This window comes from Cricetulus griseus, chromosome 9 (assembly GCF_003668045.3).
Source record: "Cricetulus griseus strain 17A/GY chromosome 9, alternate assembly CriGri-PICRH-1.0, whole genome shotgun sequence".
Lineage (NCBI taxonomy): Eukaryota > Metazoa > Chordata > Mammalia > Rodentia > Cricetidae > Cricetulus > Cricetulus griseus.
Genome location: NC_048602.1, coordinates 10612873 through 10630314, shown reverse-complemented (window position 1 = coordinate 10630314; position 17442 = coordinate 10612873). Strand labels below are relative to the sequence as shown.

At 55.4% G+C, this 17442-nt stretch overlaps 1 protein-coding gene across 1 annotated transcript; it reads left to right on the top strand.

Annotated features, from left to right (window-relative positions):
* The first annotated feature begins 1544 nt into the window (after positions 1 to 1544).
* On the top strand, positions 1545 to 17279 carry LOC100764187 (EH domain-containing protein 2). The gene is made up of 5 exons (XM_027431063.2): positions 1545 to 2029; positions 2462 to 2559; positions 6994 to 7406; positions 12925 to 13089; positions 15447 to 17279. Exons 1-5 carry the CDS (start codon positions 1626 to 1628, stop codon positions 15996 to 15998), a joined length of 1632 nt encoding a protein of 543 aa, XP_027286864.1. The 5' UTR covers positions 1545 to 1625; the 3' UTR covers positions 15999 to 17279.
* The last annotated feature ends 163 nt before the right edge of the window (positions 17280 to 17442 follow it).

The window sequence follows — 17442 nt, the reverse complement described above, 5'->3', positions numbered from 1 at the left end:
CAGTGCTAGGAGAGGTAGAGCCAGGGAGATCAGATCATCCTCAGCTACATAGTGAGTTCAAGTCCATCAGGGAATACATGAGACTCGGTCTCAAAAAGAAAAGACTTGAAATGGGAATAATGATGGAGCCACCTGATAGAGTCATGAAAGTTAAGTGAGCTAGCACTGGGCTGAAAACTGTGACTCAGCTTTAGAATCCCTGCCTAGAATCCCCCAGTGAGGGGCTGGGGGTGTGGCTCAGTGATAGAACCCCTGCCTAGAATCCTCCAGTGAGGGGTTGAGGGTGTGGCTCAGTGATAGAGCCCCTGCCTAGAATCCCCCCAGTGAGGGGCTGGGGGTGTGGCTCAGTGGTAGAGCCCCTGCCTAGAGTCCCCCAGTGAGGGGCTGGGGGCGTGGCTCAGTGGTAGAGCCCCTGCCTAGAATCCTCCAGTGAGGGGTTGAGGGTGTGACTCAGTGGTGGAGCCCCTGCCTAGAATCCCCCCAGTGAGGGGCTGGGGGTGTGGCTCAGTGGTAGAGCCCCTGCCTAGAATCCCCCAGTGAGGGGCTGGGGGTGTGGCTCAGTGATAGAGCCCCTGCCTAGAATCCCCCAGTGAGGGGCTGGGGGCGTGGCTCAGTGGTAGAGCCCCTGCCTAGAGTCCCCCAGTGAGGGGCTGGGAGCATGGCTCAGTGGTAGAGCCCCTGCCTAGAGTCCCCCAGTGAGGGGCTCAAGTATGTAGCTTAGCAGTATTGTGTTTGTGTAGCCTGCTCAAGGTTCTGGGTTCCATTCTAGTACCACACCCCAAATATGAGCTGGTGCAGTATCTGGCTTATACTTAACCCTGTTTCTTTCTCGTGTCCAAGGCTTCTGTTGACTTGGGTGCACCTAGGTCACCTTTGCAGCCTCACGTCTCATCCTTCTGATTTTGTGTCCCTACCAGACCAATTCTCAGCTCCCAGCACCCAAGAGCCTTTGGAGCCTTGGGTCTTTGCACATGTCAACCTCTGTCCAAGACCTGTTGTCTTGCCTGTCCTTCATAAAGAAGCTCAGGAGTCACCCTTGCCCTGACCTTTGCTGACCCTGTGATCAGCATGCCTGCCCCCATGCCTGGAATTTTGCAGGCATCATTAAGTGTTGGGTGCCCAGGTCCTCAGTTGGGGGCTCTGCCTCTATGGCTCCTTTCTTGGGCTCCTGCAGCATGGAGTGAAAATATGTCCGACAATGGGCGTGTGAGGTAATGATGAGTGGATTTGGAGAAAAAAAACAGAGTTTCTTTGGCTGTGGGACCTTTTGAGATAGGGTCTTACATGTTGCACAGGCCAGCTTGGAACTTGTGATTTTCCTGCCTCAGTTTCCCAAGCGCTGGCATTACGGATGGTATGGATTCGACCCTGTCCAGCTCAGGGATGCGTCTGGCCCCTCCCGCCACGCAGTTCCGGCCTTTCCTTTGTTTCCCGTTTTGTTTTCTGCCTTACTTTCCGTCCAGACTAGCCCCTCTCCCTCTCCCCATCCATCACCGGGTTCCGCTGCTCCCCGGCCTGTCTCTGGTCATTCCCTACCAGTCTTCCATGATGTCCCCTTGTCTTCCAGCAGGTCAGCTCTCCACCCTGTAGTCTCCTTGGGTAACCCAGCAGGCATCGAAGTCGCCATGTTCAGCTGGCTGAAGAAGGGCGGAGCTCGGGGCCAGCAGCCTGAGGCCATCCGCACGGTGACCTCATCCCTCAAGGAGTTGTACCGCACAAAACTTTTGCCCCTGGAGGAACATTACCGCTTCGGGGCCTTCCATTCACCAGCCCTGGAGGATGCTGACTTCGACGGCAAACCCATGGTGCTGGTGGCCGGCCAGTATAGCACCGGCAAAACCAGCTTCATCCAGTACCTTCTGGAGCAGGAGGTCCCCGGCTCCCGAGTGGGACCAGAGCCCACCACCGACTGCTTCGTGGCTGTCATGCATGGCGAGACGGAGGGCACCGTGCCCGGCAATGCTCTCGTCGTGGACCCGGAGAAGCCCTTCCGCAAACTCAATCCTTTTGGAAACACTTTCCTCAACAGGTGGCGGCCCCCAGCCAGGAGGGGGGTGCGAGGGACATCTTCTATCCCGGAACGCTCCTGTCCGTCTCAGCTCTGGTCCTCTTCTTTCTGCCTACTTCTTCCCCTCCTCCCTGCGTCTGCTGCCTCCCCTATGGGAGCCTGGGTTCCAATTGTGCCTCGGCCACTGAATGCTGGGCAGCCTTAGTGGAGTGATTTAACCTCTCTGTGCCTCTCTGGAAAATGAAGGTAACCCAGGGTTATAGTGTTGACTTGGGTTAGCCCCAAACCCAGACCTGGCTTTTTAATAGATCCCATGATCCCTCTGAACTTCCTTCTTTCCGGGGCTTCTGCCCTCTGCACCTGCCTCTCTCTTTGTGGTACCCTTAGTGTCCCTTCTTATTCTGCCTTTTTTTACATTGACCTCTGACCCTCTGTCTCCACCCCCCCCCCCAGGTTTATGTGTGCCCAACTCCCCAACCAGGTTCTGGAGAGCATCAGCATCATTGACACACCGGGTATCCTGTCGGGTGCCAAACAGAGAGTGAGCCGGGGTGAGTGAGTGAAGCCTGGTGTGCCGGAGAGGCTGGGCCTGGACCCCTGTGTCTGAGGGAGGAGGCTGGGGCTGGGGGGCTCCAGAGTCTACAGGAGATGGGCTGGGCCTGCACCTCTGGGATTAACGGAGGAGGCTGGGGTCTGCTTTGGTTGTCCCGCTGCAGGCAAATGGAGCTAGAGGAGGCTGCCATTCCCTCCATTGGTGCTGGGGGGCGCGGGGGGCGAGCGGGGGGGGCACGGGGCGCGCGGGGGCGAGCGGGGGGGGCACGGTGACCAACCACAGGTGAACAAGCTAGAGCCACGTGTCTGGGCGTGCCGGGGGGGTTGGAAAAGGAGAGATGAAGAGGGCCAGAGACTGGGGATGGGGCACAGGAGCTGCTTCTTTGAGAGTTCCAGGAAGAGACAGGGCTGGGCCACAGGGAGGCCCTGGGCCCCATGCTTATTCCTCTGAGCTCCTGGCTTGGAGGCTGGGCCACAGATGGGGCTGAGAGGGAGAATCTGGGTGGGGGCCAAGGCCTGGGCCTGGAATTTATAAACAGCTGTGCAGGGGGAGCGGTGGGGGGTAAATTCCAACGGGGCCTCCAGTGAGCCCGTCCCTCCCACCCTGCCCAGCCTTTTAGCCCCACTCGTATCCTAGGCCCCTCCCCAACTTCTCCCCCACCCCATCATCTGGACCCACAGTCTTTCTGTCTGTCTGTCCCTGCCACCACCCCCATCCCTAGGCTTCCACCAGGGAACTGGGGCAAAGGAGGCAACAGTGTGGGGCAGAGGGGACCCAAGACCAGGCAGAAGGCGGGGCCAGGGCAGGGCTTTGGCTCCGACAGTGCCAGTGCCCCTGGCCGCTGTCCAGCAGAGCAGCCCCGAGGGAGAAACACAGGAGGCAGCTGCAGAAGTGATCACAGCTCTGCCAGCTGGAGGTGGGGGGGGGCAGGGGAGGGAGGAATTCCTGGTGCGCCTAGCCCATGGGCTGGGCCTAAAGGATGGAGGGAGCCCAGGGCCCCAGCTTCCGCAGGAGATGATGAGGGGTGGAGATGGGGATCCCCTTCCTCTGGCCCTGGAGACATAGGAGGTGGAGCCTGTTTGTCCAGGGGGATTTGTGAGTGTGGGGAGAACTGGCCAATCCCGGGGAAGTACTGAGGGCACATGTGTGTCTATCTGTGATGGGCTGTGCCAACAGGTGTGACATGGAGGCCATGACTCTGAAGTTGTATTAACTGGCTGAAGTGTGTGAGTGGCTGGCTCCGTGGGCTGTGTACCAATAATTGTGACTAGTTGTGATTTTATGTGATTCTGAGAGAAGGTGCGGGACAGGGGGGCATGGAGGGATCTTGTGAGGTTGTTTTATTGCAGTATTGGTGCCTTACACATAGTAGGCAGGCATGCCTTGTCCCCAGCCCCTCACTGGGGGATTCTAGGCAGGGGCTCTACCACTGAGCCACACCCCGAGCCCCTCACTGGGGGATTCTAGGCAGGGGCTCTACCACTGAGCCACGCCCCCAGCCCCTCACTGGGGGATTCTAGGCAGGGGCTCTACCACTGAGCCACACCCCCAGCCCCTCACTGGGGGATTCTAGGCAGGGGCTCTACCACTGAGCCACGCCCCCAGCCCCTCACTGGGGGATTCTAGGCAGGGGCTCTACCACTGAGCCACACCCCAGCCCCTCACTGGGGGATTCTAGGCAGGGGCTCTACCACTGAGCACACCCCCAGCCCCTCACTGGGGGATTCTAGGCTAGGGGCTCTACCACTGAGCCACCCCCAGCCCCTCACTGGGGGATTCTAGGCAGGGGCTCTATCACTGATCCACACCCCCAGCCCCTCACTGGGGGATTCTAGGCAGGGGCTCCACCACTGAGCCACGCCTCCAGCCCCTCACTGGAGGATTCTAGGCAGGGGCTCTACCATTGAGCTACACCTCTTTTGTGTGTTATTCTATGCAGGTGTGTGTGTGTGTGTGTGTAGGTTATGCTGTGCATCTTGAGAGGTGTATCATTACCAGAGAGAAGTCGTGTGGCGGGGCACGTCTGTCATCCCAGTGCTGGGAAGGCTGAGACCGGAGGATTGTGACCAGTTGGAGGCCAGCCTGGACATTACAGTAATGTCTCTGCCACGCAGCTTGTGTTCGGACAGGCCTCCGTGCTGGAGTGTGTACTGATTCCTGCATCTGTAACGCCGTGTGGGTCCTGGGCATCTCTGTGACCATGTGTGCCATGCATATCTGCGCAAGTCCCAGACTCTGACACACAAGTATGTGTCTGGGAGCCTGGGTCTGGCTGCAGGAGGCTCTGAGGCATCCAGCTGTATGGTGATGAGTGTGCAAATCTGAGTGTGCACTGGCCTAGGTGTGGATGCCTGGAGATACCTGCCCTGGTGTGACTGTTGCCTTTGCCATCTCCTTAACACACCCCCAGACTGGACTTTGCTAGTTTTTTTTCCTTGTTATTTTGACACAAAGTCTTTGTTCTATAGTTGAGGCTGGTCTGAAACTCACTCTGTATTCCAAATTGGCCCAGCTGGTGGCAATCCTCCGGCCTCAGCTGCTCTTGCACTGAGATGATGGGCATGCCAGGCCTTGTTCCCTGAAACTGTAATGGCTTAAGCCAGCTGCCTTGTATCTCTGTGTCTCAGTTTCCCTCCTGCGAATAGGGAGCAAACCGTAGGAACTTCTGAGAAGGGTTCAGTTGGCTGCATGGAGCAAATAGGTGCCTGGGAGATGGGTAACCGGGAATGTTATTCTTGGGGGAACATCCCGTCTCTGTGCCACGTCTCCATTCCCACACTGACTCAACCTCCCTGCCTCCCTCTCCCCTCCCTTTCTCCGTCCCCGCCCCCCCTTCCTTCTCAACCCCATGAGACAGACTTTCCAAATCCAGGCCAGGGTGTATGTAGATACAAGGGAGGGAGGAGAGGCCCAGCTGCTGCCCCTGCAGTGACCTAGTCCTTCCTTTGCCAGAACAATGTCCCTGCCCCTTTCCCTCCTATCAGCAAGGAGCAGGCTGCCTCCTGGGCCCATGTTAGCGTGAGGGTGCCAGGTGGACGGGCAGCTGCAGCTACTGAGGCGACTTCTCTCCTGTTGCCTGGAGCCTGTACAGCTTATGTGTCTCAGTTTCCTCAGCTGGAGAATGGGGGCATGAAACGGTGTTCTGTGGGATGAGTGAGTCAGTTATACTCCCGAGCTCAAGGCAGGACATCAGCGATGGCCCCTTATCCTGCCAGCTGCTGGCTCTATATTCCCTCCTCCAGAAAGTCCTCCTTGATCTATGCTTAAGCCGGGTCAGGCACCCCCACCCCCCACCCCACCGGGACTCTTCACAGTTTCCATGACCCCCATATTCTAACTTGACCACTCTGGGGACAGATTTGTCCCCAGGCTGTAAGGACAGAGCTGGGATTGCATCAGCCTTCCCTCCTGCTGGGAGCAGGCAGGTAGAGATGAGTTCCAAGTCACCCCTGTGTGTCTGGTGGCCCTGTGGCTAACATTTGTTGAACACTTGTTCTGCCCCTGGTTGGTGCCTTGTTTTTTTCTCTAATAGTTTTCTAATTGTGCTTCATGGGCCCCAGGATACATGCTGTCTTCAGCTTTTTCTATAGATGAGCTCAGTTGTCATCCTTTAGTTTGTCATGATTGTTGCTTTTTTTTTTTTTTTTTTTTTTTTTTGGTTTTTCGAGGCAGGGTTTCTCTGTGGCTTTGGAAACTGTCCTGGCATTCGCTCTGGAATTTAAATATATCTATTCAAAGGTTCAAAGGTTCAGGCATGATGCTGGCCTGCCCCTGTTACCTGGTGGAACAGGCAGTACCCTGGTCAGCCCAAGGTTCCATGGGAACTGAGTCTCAGAGGACCCCTTTAAAAGACAGATCCCTGCCCATTTGCGCTCTCTGCTTTCTCTCTACTCTGTCTCTCACCTCCGCGTTCTCTCTGCCTCTCTATGGTGACCGGCCATGGCGGTCAGCCATTTACCCTGTTCCTCTCCTCTTCTTAGTCTCCCTACTCTTCCGGGCCTTATAATAAACCTATAGTCAACATGTCTCATGTCTCAGCATTTCTCTTTTCTTCTTTTTAAACAACAAAAAAATAACATCTATGTCAAAACAAATCCCTAATGTCTGCCTAAGGAGTGAATGAAAAGGCCAATGATGTGGGAACCAGGAGGGGGGAGGGGTTGAGGGCTAGAGGGCGAGGTGGTGAAAAGGGGAGGGGGGCATGTTGCCTCATCCCAGAAAGCCAGATGGCTTGAGGGTCTGGGGCAAAATTTAGGTCCTGAAAAGTGACAGTTAACACACAGAGTAGCTCCGAGATATTTGGCGCACGCAGGATTTACACGGTTAGCAATGTGAACCTGCGTGCCATCCAGTGTCAGTCCACAAGAACGGTTGCTAAGGCGTGGGGTGTGGGAACCTGACTTGCTGTGCTCCTGTCCCCTGCCTGCTCCAGGCTACGACTTCCCAGCTGTCCTGCGCTGGTTTGCAGAGCGCGTGGACCTCATCATCCTGCTCTTTGACGCCCACAAGCTGGAGATTTCCGATGAGTTCTCAGAGGCCATCGGTGCCTTGCGTGGCCACGAGGACAAGATCCGCGTGGTACTCAACAAGGCGGACATGGTGGAGACGCAGCAGCTGATGCGTGTCTACGGGGCGCTCATGTGGGCGCTGGGCAAGGTGGTGGGCACGCCCGAGGTCCTGCGGGTCTACATCGGCTCCTTCTGGTCCCAGCCGCTCCTTGTGCCGGACAACAGGCATCTCTTCGAGCTGGAGGAACAAGACCTCTTCCGTGATATCCAAGGTCTACCACGCCATGCGGCCTTGCGCAAGCTCAATGACCTAGTGAAGAGGGCGCGGCTGGTGCGGGTGAGCAAGGCAGGCCGAAGGCCATGAGGACCTGGGGAAGCTGAGGGAGGATTGAAAGGGAGATCAGGAGATGGGGAGGGAAGTCTGGAGGCTGCAGGAGGCTGGGGAGGACTTTGGGAGGCTACGGAGGATTCATGGAGTCACAGGAGGCCTAAATTGATGAGGCCTTGAAGACGTGGGGCAGCCTTTTCTTTCTTCTCTACTTGTGCAGCTAGCTAGGCATCACCTAGCTCCCAGAATAGTTGATTCTCCTGATGGTTTGGTCTGGTGCAGCCTGGGATGAAGGAGGCCTGTGCGGAAGGTCCCTTTTCCACCATTGCCTCGAGTTCGCGTGTTTCCCTGTCTGTCTCCATCCTATCGCTGGCCTCCTCTCCTTCCTTCCATCTCACTGAACAAAAGCTGAGTCCTCTTGGTGGCTGTCTTAGTTACTTTTCTACAGCTGTGAAGAGACACCGTAACCGAGGCAACTTATAAAAGAAAAGTTATTGGTGCTCATGGTTCCAGAGGGTTAGAGTCCATGACCATCCTGGCAGGCAGGCAGGCAGGCAGGCAGGCAGGCAGGCAGGCAGGCAGGCAGGCAGGCATGGTGCTGGAGCAATAGCTGAGAGCTTATGCCCGGCACAAGGCACCAACAGAGCAAACTAGGAATGGTGTAGCCCTTTTAAACCTCAAAACCCACCCTTAATGGCAAACCTACTCCAACAAGGCCACACCTCTTAATCCTTCCCAAAGAGTTCTACAAACTGGGGACCGAGTAGTCAAATACACGAGTCTATGAGAGTCTCTCTCATCCAAATCACTCCCTTTGCACCAACCATTGCACTACATGCTGGCCACCTTAGGCCTACTTCAGGGCCTTTGTACTCACTGTTTGCTCTTCCTGGCAGCCTTCTCTTCCCCTGACTGCTCATATGGCTCACTCAGATGTCATCTTCTCAGGAAGGTGCCACTTTTTTTTTTTTTTTTTTTAAACAGGGTTTCTCTGTGTAACATCCCTGGCTGTCCTGGAACTTGCTTTGTAGACCAGGCTGGCCTTGAATTCACAGAGATCTGCCTGCCTCTGCCTCCCAAGTGCTTGGGTTAAAGGTGAACGAACACCTGGCAGATGCCTGCCTCTTTTTTTTTTTTTTTTTTTTTGAGACAGGGTTCCTCTGTTGCTTTGGAGGCTGTCCTGGAACTCGCTCTGTAGACCAGCCTGGCCTCAAACTCACAGAGATCGGCCTGCCTCTGCCTCCTGAGTGCTGGGATTAAAGGCGTGAGCCACCAATGCCTGGCTAGGTGGCTGCCTCTTAATGAACATACCTACTCCAGATGTACCCCTTACCCTGTTGTGACCCCTTCAGTGTCCAAACCTTGTGTGAGCCTGTCAGGGGCCCCCTGTTTACTCTCTCTGTACTCAACTCTGTACTCAAGCTCTGCAGAACCTGGCACCTTAGAATTCCTTCATTGAGTGTCCCTAGCTCCTGGGACTGAATTGCTCTGTAAATATTTATGGAATGAATGATACTCGGCAGAACTTCAGCTTGAACAAAGTCACCTCTGTGCCTAGCCTTCTGCTGGGACATGCTCCGGGTGCAGCCATGGCCAAGGCTGTTCTTGCTTTTTCCCAGTGGGGCTCCAGGTCTGAATGCCGGGAGGGGGGCAGTCTGAGGACACGCCTTTTGCTGGGGGAGAAGACAGACCCATCCCACAGCTGTGATAGCCAAGCCAGGTCCAGTCTCAGGGGCGGAGTCAGGAAGGCTTCTCAGAGGAGAGGGCATTAGGAGGGAACATGGTGAGACTCAAGACTGCCAATCCTATGGGCTACATCAAGGCTCTTGTGCTTTATTTTAAGGGCACCAGGGAGACATGGGAAGGTTTGGAGCAGGATGACAGGGTTGCGCTCAAGCTGCCTTCTGGAGAGCGGATTCAGTCAGGGCTAGGAAGGTCTGAGGGGGCTGGAGGACACGGCCTGTTTCAGGCTGGGCCTCGGAGAGGAAGAAGAGGGCAAGCAAGGGCTTTGCTTTCAGAGCCAGAGATGGAATGGAGCATTCACAGGGGAGGCCGCCAGGGTGGAGGTGGGGCAGGAAGCTGGCAGGAGCAGAGGCCACGAAGGTTCTAGGTGGTGGAGGCATCCGAGGTGTGTTTTAAAGGAGCTGGAGAGGAGTGAATCACCGCCTCCAAACCCACCGCAGGAATTCTCTTTAGAGGGGAGTACTGGGTACCCAAGGCACCTAGTCCAGGAGGCCAGGGCTGTCCTTTGGTCAGTGTGTCCCCATCAACCTCTTCCTTTCCCTGTTCTCTTCTCTTGTTCATACCCTTTTCCTAGTCTTCTCTGTCTTCCCGCCTCTCCCTCTCTCCTTCTCAGTACCCCCTGGCTCACCCTCACTCCTCGCTGGGAAGCAGAAGCCAAACCTGGGCCTCCGCGGCACAGGGACCAAGGGGCCGGGCCGGACACCTGGCGCCCTAGCCAGGCGGGAGGTGGCTCCGGAAACCCGGGACAAACCCCGGAGTCCGACCCGCTCCCCGGCCCAGCCCGAGCCGCCCCCTTATCTCTTCCTGCCACCTTTCCATACTTCCTCCCTGGAAAAGCCATCAACGCTACGGTCCTCGCAGACCTCGCCCCTCTCCTTTGGGCCACTCCCCTGGAGTAGCGGACAAGCCACGCCTCTCCCATTGCTCGCCCTCGCAGGCCATACCTCTTCACGCTGGTCGGTCCCCTCGCATGTCACGCCCCTTCTCATGGACCCTCCACAACAGGCACAGCAAGCCACAGTTGCTTTGGCCAGACAGGCCACACACCTCCCAGTAGACCATCCTCAGGCTACGCCCCTCCTTACTTGACCTCTCGGGTCAATGCCTCCCCACTAACTCACTCTGGCAGGCTACACCTCCTGCCCACTGGGCCATTCTCACTGTCTGAATCCCCGCAGGCCCTCCCTGGCGGGCACCCGTCGTTCCCTAGTGACCTGGTGTCTCAAATCCTACTCTTCCCCACTGACCATCCGTTTCGGACCCTCTCCTCCCTGCCTCTCCCGGCAAGCCCTGCTCTTCCTTAGTGGGTTTTCTCTGTTCAAGCCTGAATCTTCTCCATTGACTCCGGGTAGCAGGCGGTGACTTTCATCCTGATCGCACACCCCTACTCTGATTGGCCTCTCAAAACCGTAGGCTATGCTTCCCTCTGGTCCTGAAAACTCATGCTAAGTCTCCCAGTGCCTCAGTGCCCGGGATCCTCATCTTCAGGGTTGGCTCTGACCAAACTTCATTATGCCATCCACTTCGGGTGGGCACAATCCTCGCCCACACACCCCTCCCAAATGACCCAGACACGTTTGGTCCAGTCACCAATAACAGCGCACGTGGCTCTAACCGCCCTTGAATGCGCTCCTTCGGTGGCACAAGGCTGTTAAGGACTGTCAGAAAAATGTACTTGAAAAGGCCAAGAAGCTGCTCATTACGGGTTCTCCGTAAGCCACCCCGTTAGCTCCGTTTCCTATCTGTACAAGGAGGCAGTGTGTGGATGATTGCTCTGTCTCTGCCGTGGAGGTGTAAGCCACAGGAAGGGGTGATTCCAGAATGCTGTAGTGCTTGTGGCTGGGACCTGGGAAGAGTCGATTCTTTCGTTACTCTTGGTGCTTGTTTTATTTTATCGTGTGTGAGCATGATGTGTGTGCAAGCATTAACATGCTACATTGTTTTAAACTTTTTTTTGTTTTGTTTTGTTTTTTTGAGACAGGTTTTCTCTGCATAGCTTTGGAGGCTGTCCTGGCACTCGCACTGGAGACCAGGCTGGCCTCGAACTCCCAGAGATCCGCCTGCCTCTGTCTCCCGAGTGCTGGGATTAAAGGCGTGCACGCCAACGCCCAGCCACATGCCACATTCTATATAGTGAGGCCAGAGGACAGGGTAGGTCAGTTCTCTCCTTCCACCACGTGGGTCCCAGGGACCCAACTCAGGGTCGGCAGCCGCAAGTGCCTTTACCCCTGCCCAATCCCTATCACTGGCCTTATCTTTATCTCCATCTGAGCATGATATTCAATGATGGAGCTGCCTATAGACAGCGGTTATCATCCTACCCTCCTCATTTATTTCTCAATAATTCAAAGGTTCTCAAGTTCAGTGGTTTATCCCACAACGATTTCCTGAGTGACACCGAGCATATTGTCCCGGGACTACAGACAGAGGAAACAGACAAGGCTTGACCTGGCAGAGCTTGTAGTTTGAAGGAGGGAAACAGAATGGTCAGATAAAATAATTGATGACTCCAGCTCAGCTGTGAAGAAGACGGAAAGGCTAGAGATAACCAGATGGCAGTGATAAGGGCGCTTGGTTTTCAAGGATAGAGCTCCTGGTAGAGAGCATGGCCACGTGCAAAGGCCCTGGGTTGGGGGAAAGGTTGGTGTGCTGGTCACTAAGGAGTGCTAGTGAGCAGCATTTGGAAGGGAAAGATGGGAGAGTGTGAAGCTGTCCGTCAGAATTATGAAGGCATGGCTGGAGGGATGCTCAGCTGTTTTGGGGTTCTTTCTGTTTGTTTTATTTATTTATTTTTTTTTGAGACAGGGTTTCTCTGTGGCTTTGGAGACTGTCCTGGAACTAGCTCTTGTAGACCAGGCTGGTCTCGAACTCACAGAGATCCTCCTGCCTCTGCCTTCCGAGGGCTGGGATTAAAGGCGTGTGCCACCAATGCCCCGCTGATGCTCAGCAGTTAAGAGCTCTAGCTGCTCTTCTAGAGGATCCAGGTTTGGTTCCCAGCACCCACATGGCCGCTTACAACCATCTCTAACGCTATCGGTGGATCTGATGCCCTCTTCTGGCACTGTACACACGTGGTGCTCAGACACAAAACACCCGCACACATTTAAAAGTTTTAAAATGCAGACAACAAATTGAGGTCTTTCTACCGTCAGCCATTTGGGAGGTGGAGGCAGGGGGGCCTGCTAGTTTTGAGTCCAACTGGACTACATAAGGAACCAGAGTGTCCAGTTTCTGGCTTCCCGTGGGGGTGGGCAGAGCTTGGCCATCCCTTTCAAGAGCTAGGCACAGCTAAGGGCAACTCACTCTGGGCTGAGCCCAAGTGCCTTGGAGAGCGTGAGGCTGTGGAGCCCGGTAGGAATGTGACAGGAGATAGGCAAGTCCCAGCTCAGGGCTGGTATTTGGGTGAGGCCAGCTTGTGGGAGCTTAGAGCTGGGAGTGGCTGCCATGGCTTAGCAGAGAGGGGAAGCTTAGGTTGAACCCCACTGGATAATACGCTGGGGTTCACCTGCCTGTAACATATTAGAAAAGGAGGCTCCAGGCAGGCATGAGGGCTTACAGCTGCAATCTCAGCATTGAAGAGGCTGTAAGTCTGAATCCAGCCTGAGGTACACAGTGCAACCTTGTATCAAAAGCCTGGGAGAAAAGCTGTGCATAGTGGCTCACGCCTGTTATCCCAGCACTCAGGAGGCAGACCCAGGAGGATCAGGTGTTCCGGGCCAGTGTGAAAGGAATGCAGGTCCCCAGGCCCTGCCCAGCCCCGTCTCCTCCTGGTGTCCTTCTGCAGGTGCACGCTTACATCATCAGCTACCTGAAGAAAGAGATGCCCTCGGTGTTCGGGAAGGAAAACAAAAAGAAGCAGCTGATCCTCAAGCTGCCTGTCATCTTTGCCAAGATCCAGCTGGAGCATCACATCTCCCCTGGGGACTTCCCCGACTGCCAAAAGATGCAGGTGTGTGTGGCGGGGGCTACTCCCCACAGGGTGGCAGGGTCTCCAGTGGGGTTCCAAGAGGGAGCCTGGAAGGCTGGAGGGTCGAGTGGCATTTCCGTCCAGGGGAAACCTGGCTTTATGAGTTAGGGTAACTGAGCGGGAAGAAAACCCATAATAATAGCTAACAAGGAAGTTACTTTCTTTCCCTTTAGGGCCCTAGGTATACTCAGGGTGGAAGGGCAACTTTCTGCTTATGAAATCAGGGGCTCACAATATTTCTGTGTTCCATGCTTGCCCATGGCTGCAGGCACTCCAATCATTGTGTGTGCATTCCAGACAGCAAGAAGGTGTGTGTGTGTGTGTGTGTGTGTGTGTGTGTGTGTGTGTGTGTTGGGCAGATGGGGATGGCTCAGAGCTTAAGAGCACTTACTGCCCTTGCAGGGGTCCTGGGTTCCTTTCCTTGCGCCCACATGGCAGTTCATAACCACTTATAACTCCAATTCCAGGGGATCCAATGCCTTCTTCTGACCTCCACGGGCACACCCGTGGTACACACACTCACACACATAAAAATAACAATAAATATTTTAGCACAAGGAGAGAGAGAGAGAGAGAGGAACTAGGCAAGGTCTTGTAAGCCTGTAATCTGAGCAAAGTAGAGGCAGGAGGCTCAGGAACTCAAAGAAGCCTTAGCTCCAGAAGGAGTTCAAGGCAAACCTGGGCTACATATGACCCTGCCTTTATAAGGGGAGAGGGGCAGATGAGTACAGCCTCTCTCTTGAAGGATTTGGCCCAAGTATTTTACTTTGAAGGAAATGGCCCAAGCTGTGCTGCCAAACATGGTAGCCATTGACCATATTAAAGTTGAGTTACAGTCAGGTATATTGACTCATGACTGTTAATCCCAGCACTGGGGTGCGGAGAGGGGGGACTCGGCAAAGACAGAACAATCACAAGTTCAAGGCCAACCTAAGTTACATAGATGAGAGTTCTAGGCCAGCCTGAGCCGCATAGTCAGACGCTGTCTCAATAAAAAGGGTGGGAGACTGGAGAGGTGGCTAAGTGGTTAAAAACACCCACTGCTCTTTCAAGAGAACCAGGTTCAATTCCCAGCATCCCACAAAATGGCTCACAAGCATCTGTAACTCCAGTTCCAGGGGATACAATACTCTCTGTGAGCCTCTGTGGACTCCTACATGCATGTGGTGCATATGAACTCATGCAAACACACACACACACACAAACACAAAAGTAATGAATTAAAAACAGCACTCAAGAGGCAGAGGCAGGAAGATCTCTGAGTTCAAGGACCGCCTAGTCTACAGAGACTTTCAGGGCAGCCAGGGCTACACAGAGAAACCCTGTCTTGAAAAGACGGTAACAACAAAGCACAAACAAAAACAAAGCAACAACAACAACAACAACAAAACCCCCCAAACAAAAATGGAGTTATCGATTATGCTACTTTACATAACCACTTGTGGCTTGTGGGTTCCATATTAAACTTGGTAATTTTAGAAGTTGCACGTTCAACTTGTGCTTAAAGACAATTGGGTGGGATTAGTCACAAGGCCAGCTGGCTGTCCTGTATGCTAAGAAGTGTGGCCTTTCTTGGGGGCAGACAGGCTTCCAGATGACGTAGCATTCAGGAAGAAGGGAGAGCGGCTGGCTGGAGAGATGGCTCAATGGCTATGATCATTTTCTACCCCAAAGGAGTCGAGTTCAGGTCTCAGTACCCGTGTCAGTCCACTTACAACTACCTGTAACTCCAGCTCCAAAGAATCCAGTGTCTTCTGGCCTCTGTGGGCCTCTGTGAGCGCGCGCGCACACACACACCAAAATAAATAAATATTTATTTATTTATTTATTTATTTATTTATTTTGAGACAGGGTTTCTCTGTGTAGCCCTGGCTGACCTGGAACTCACTCTGTAGACCTGGCTAGCCTCAAACTCACAGAGATCCGAGGCCATCCTTTCTTACACAGTGAGTTAGAGGGTAGCCTGCGTTACACGAGACCCTAGCTCAAAGTGGAAAAAAAAAAGTAAAAGAGGACTGGGTTCATTAGTGATAGAGCCCCTGCCTAGAATCCCCCAGTGAGGGGCTGGGGGCGTGGCTCAGTGGTAGAGCCCCTGCCTAGAATCCCCCAGTGAGGGGCTGGGGGCGTGGCTCAGTGGTAGAGCCCCTGCCTAGAATCCCCCAGTGAGGGGCTGGGGGCGTGGCTCAGTGGTAGAGCCCCTGCCTAGAATCCCCCAGGGAGGGGCTGGGGGCGTGGCTCAGTGGTAGAGCCCCTGCCTAGAATCCCCCAGTACTGGGGGGCTGTGGGCGTGGCCTTGTGATGCTCCCCCTGACTTGGGAGCTCCTCCTGCCCCCTCCCAGGAGCTGTTGATGGCCCATGACTTCACCAAGTTCCACTCGCTGAAGCCGAAACTGCTGGAGGCTCTGGACGAGATGCTGACCCACGACATCGCCAAGCTCATGCCGCTGCTTCGGCAGGAGGAGCTGGAGAGCGTGGAGGCCGGCGTGCAGGGCGGTGCGTTTGAGGGCACCCACATGGGCCCCTTCGTGGAGCGGGGCCCTGACGAGGCGCTGGAGGACGGCGAGGAGGGCTCGGAAGACGACGCTGAGTGGGTGGTGACCAAGGACAAGTCCAAATACGACGAAATCTTCTACAACTTGGCGCCGGCCGACGGCAAGCTGAGCGGTTCTAAGGCCAAGACCTGGATGGTGGGCACCAAGCTTCCCAACTCCGTGCTGGGGCGCATCTGGAAACTGAGCGACGTCGACCGAGACGGCATGCTGGATGACGAGGAGTTCGCCCTGGCCAGCCACCTCATCGAGTCCAAGCTCGAGGGCCACGGGCTGCCCACCAACCTGCCCCGACGCCTGGTGCCGCCTTCCAAGCGACGCCACAAGGGCTCGGCTGAGTGAAGAACACAGCCGCCGTTGCCGGGCCTCCCTCCCACTTTGCCCTGCTGTGGCTCCCCAGCTCCAGTTGGCTACACTGGCTACACGCAGATCCCGGCTCTGGCCCACTCACCCTGCCTGCCCACCCTGCCTGGCTGTAAGGACTTTTTTTTGGGGGGGCGCCACTCCCCCACACCAGACATTTCAGTCAAAGCACTTATCGAGGACGGGGGTGGGGTGGGGGGGGAGTGACCAGTCTTCTCTGTCCCGTCCTTCACACCTCCACGCTCACAGACACCTGGGCTTGTATCATATAAACACACAGGGCATCCATCCACCCATCATTCACGTATAGCCTTTTCCCCCTGTATTATTATTATTTTTCTTCATTTTTGAAACAGTGTCTCAGATAGCCCAGGTTACCCTCGAACTTCCTATGTAGCTGGGGATGGGCTGCATGTTTCACCTTCCTGGTTTACGCAGTGCTGGGGTGCGAACCCGGGGCCTCCGGCATGCTAGGCGAGCACTATCAGCTGAGCTGTGTCCACAGCCCCATCGGGATATTTATTGAGCACTGACTGCATGCTGGGCCCTCGCGGAGGAACTGACTCTCAGGAGTGTGGCGTCGACACAGCCACGCAAACACTGATACCAGCAAGACCCCCCTCCCCCTTTGTCCCTTTTGATAGCTACTTTTTGCACTCAGCCATGCTAGGGCTCCCTACTCCCATTATGTCTTCAGGTCACAGGACCTTGGGGGCTCAGAGGTGTGTGTGTGTCTGGGGGGGCGAACCACACCTGACCTCCTCTTTCCTCAGATGGGACCCTCTTTCTTTCGCTTTCCTTCCCCACAAACCCTCAATTCTGACCACACCCTTTTCACAAAGATAGATAGAAAAAGCCCAACTTCCCAGCTCCTTCAAGAATGGTTTCCATCCTCTGCCCGGAGCCCCAAGCACCCTCTGCATGTGCGCGGGGGTTGGCGGGGGGTCATGGTAGCCCGTCCCTCTTTCCACCTTCAGGTCATATTTAAATAGAGTCCCCACCAAAGACAGAGCCCCCCCCCGCGGGGGGGGGAGCGGGCTTTTCGCGGTTGGTTATTCTGGGGGATTGGGAATTCTTGGTGCTATAGCCTTTCCTCCGCCCTAAAGGGACCCCCCCCCTCGCCTTGTGTCTTCACCACCCCTGGTGGGCAGGCATCATGGAGAAGATGTGTGTGTGGGGGGGGGCGCGGGCAGCTGGAAGGGGCTGGGAACCCAAGAGTGTCCCCTACAGGGTCAATAAAGCCGAGGCTGCTGCTTGTGACGCTGCTGTCAGGCTGTCTTGGGGGCAGGAGACCGCCCCCCCCCCGGGAAGAGATGGCCTGGGGGACCATTCTGGCTCACAGGGGCGGGTGCAGCCTGTGACTCAACACTGCGCTGACTCAGTCTCGGGCTGGGGGCCAGCCCTGCATATTTTCCGAAGAAAA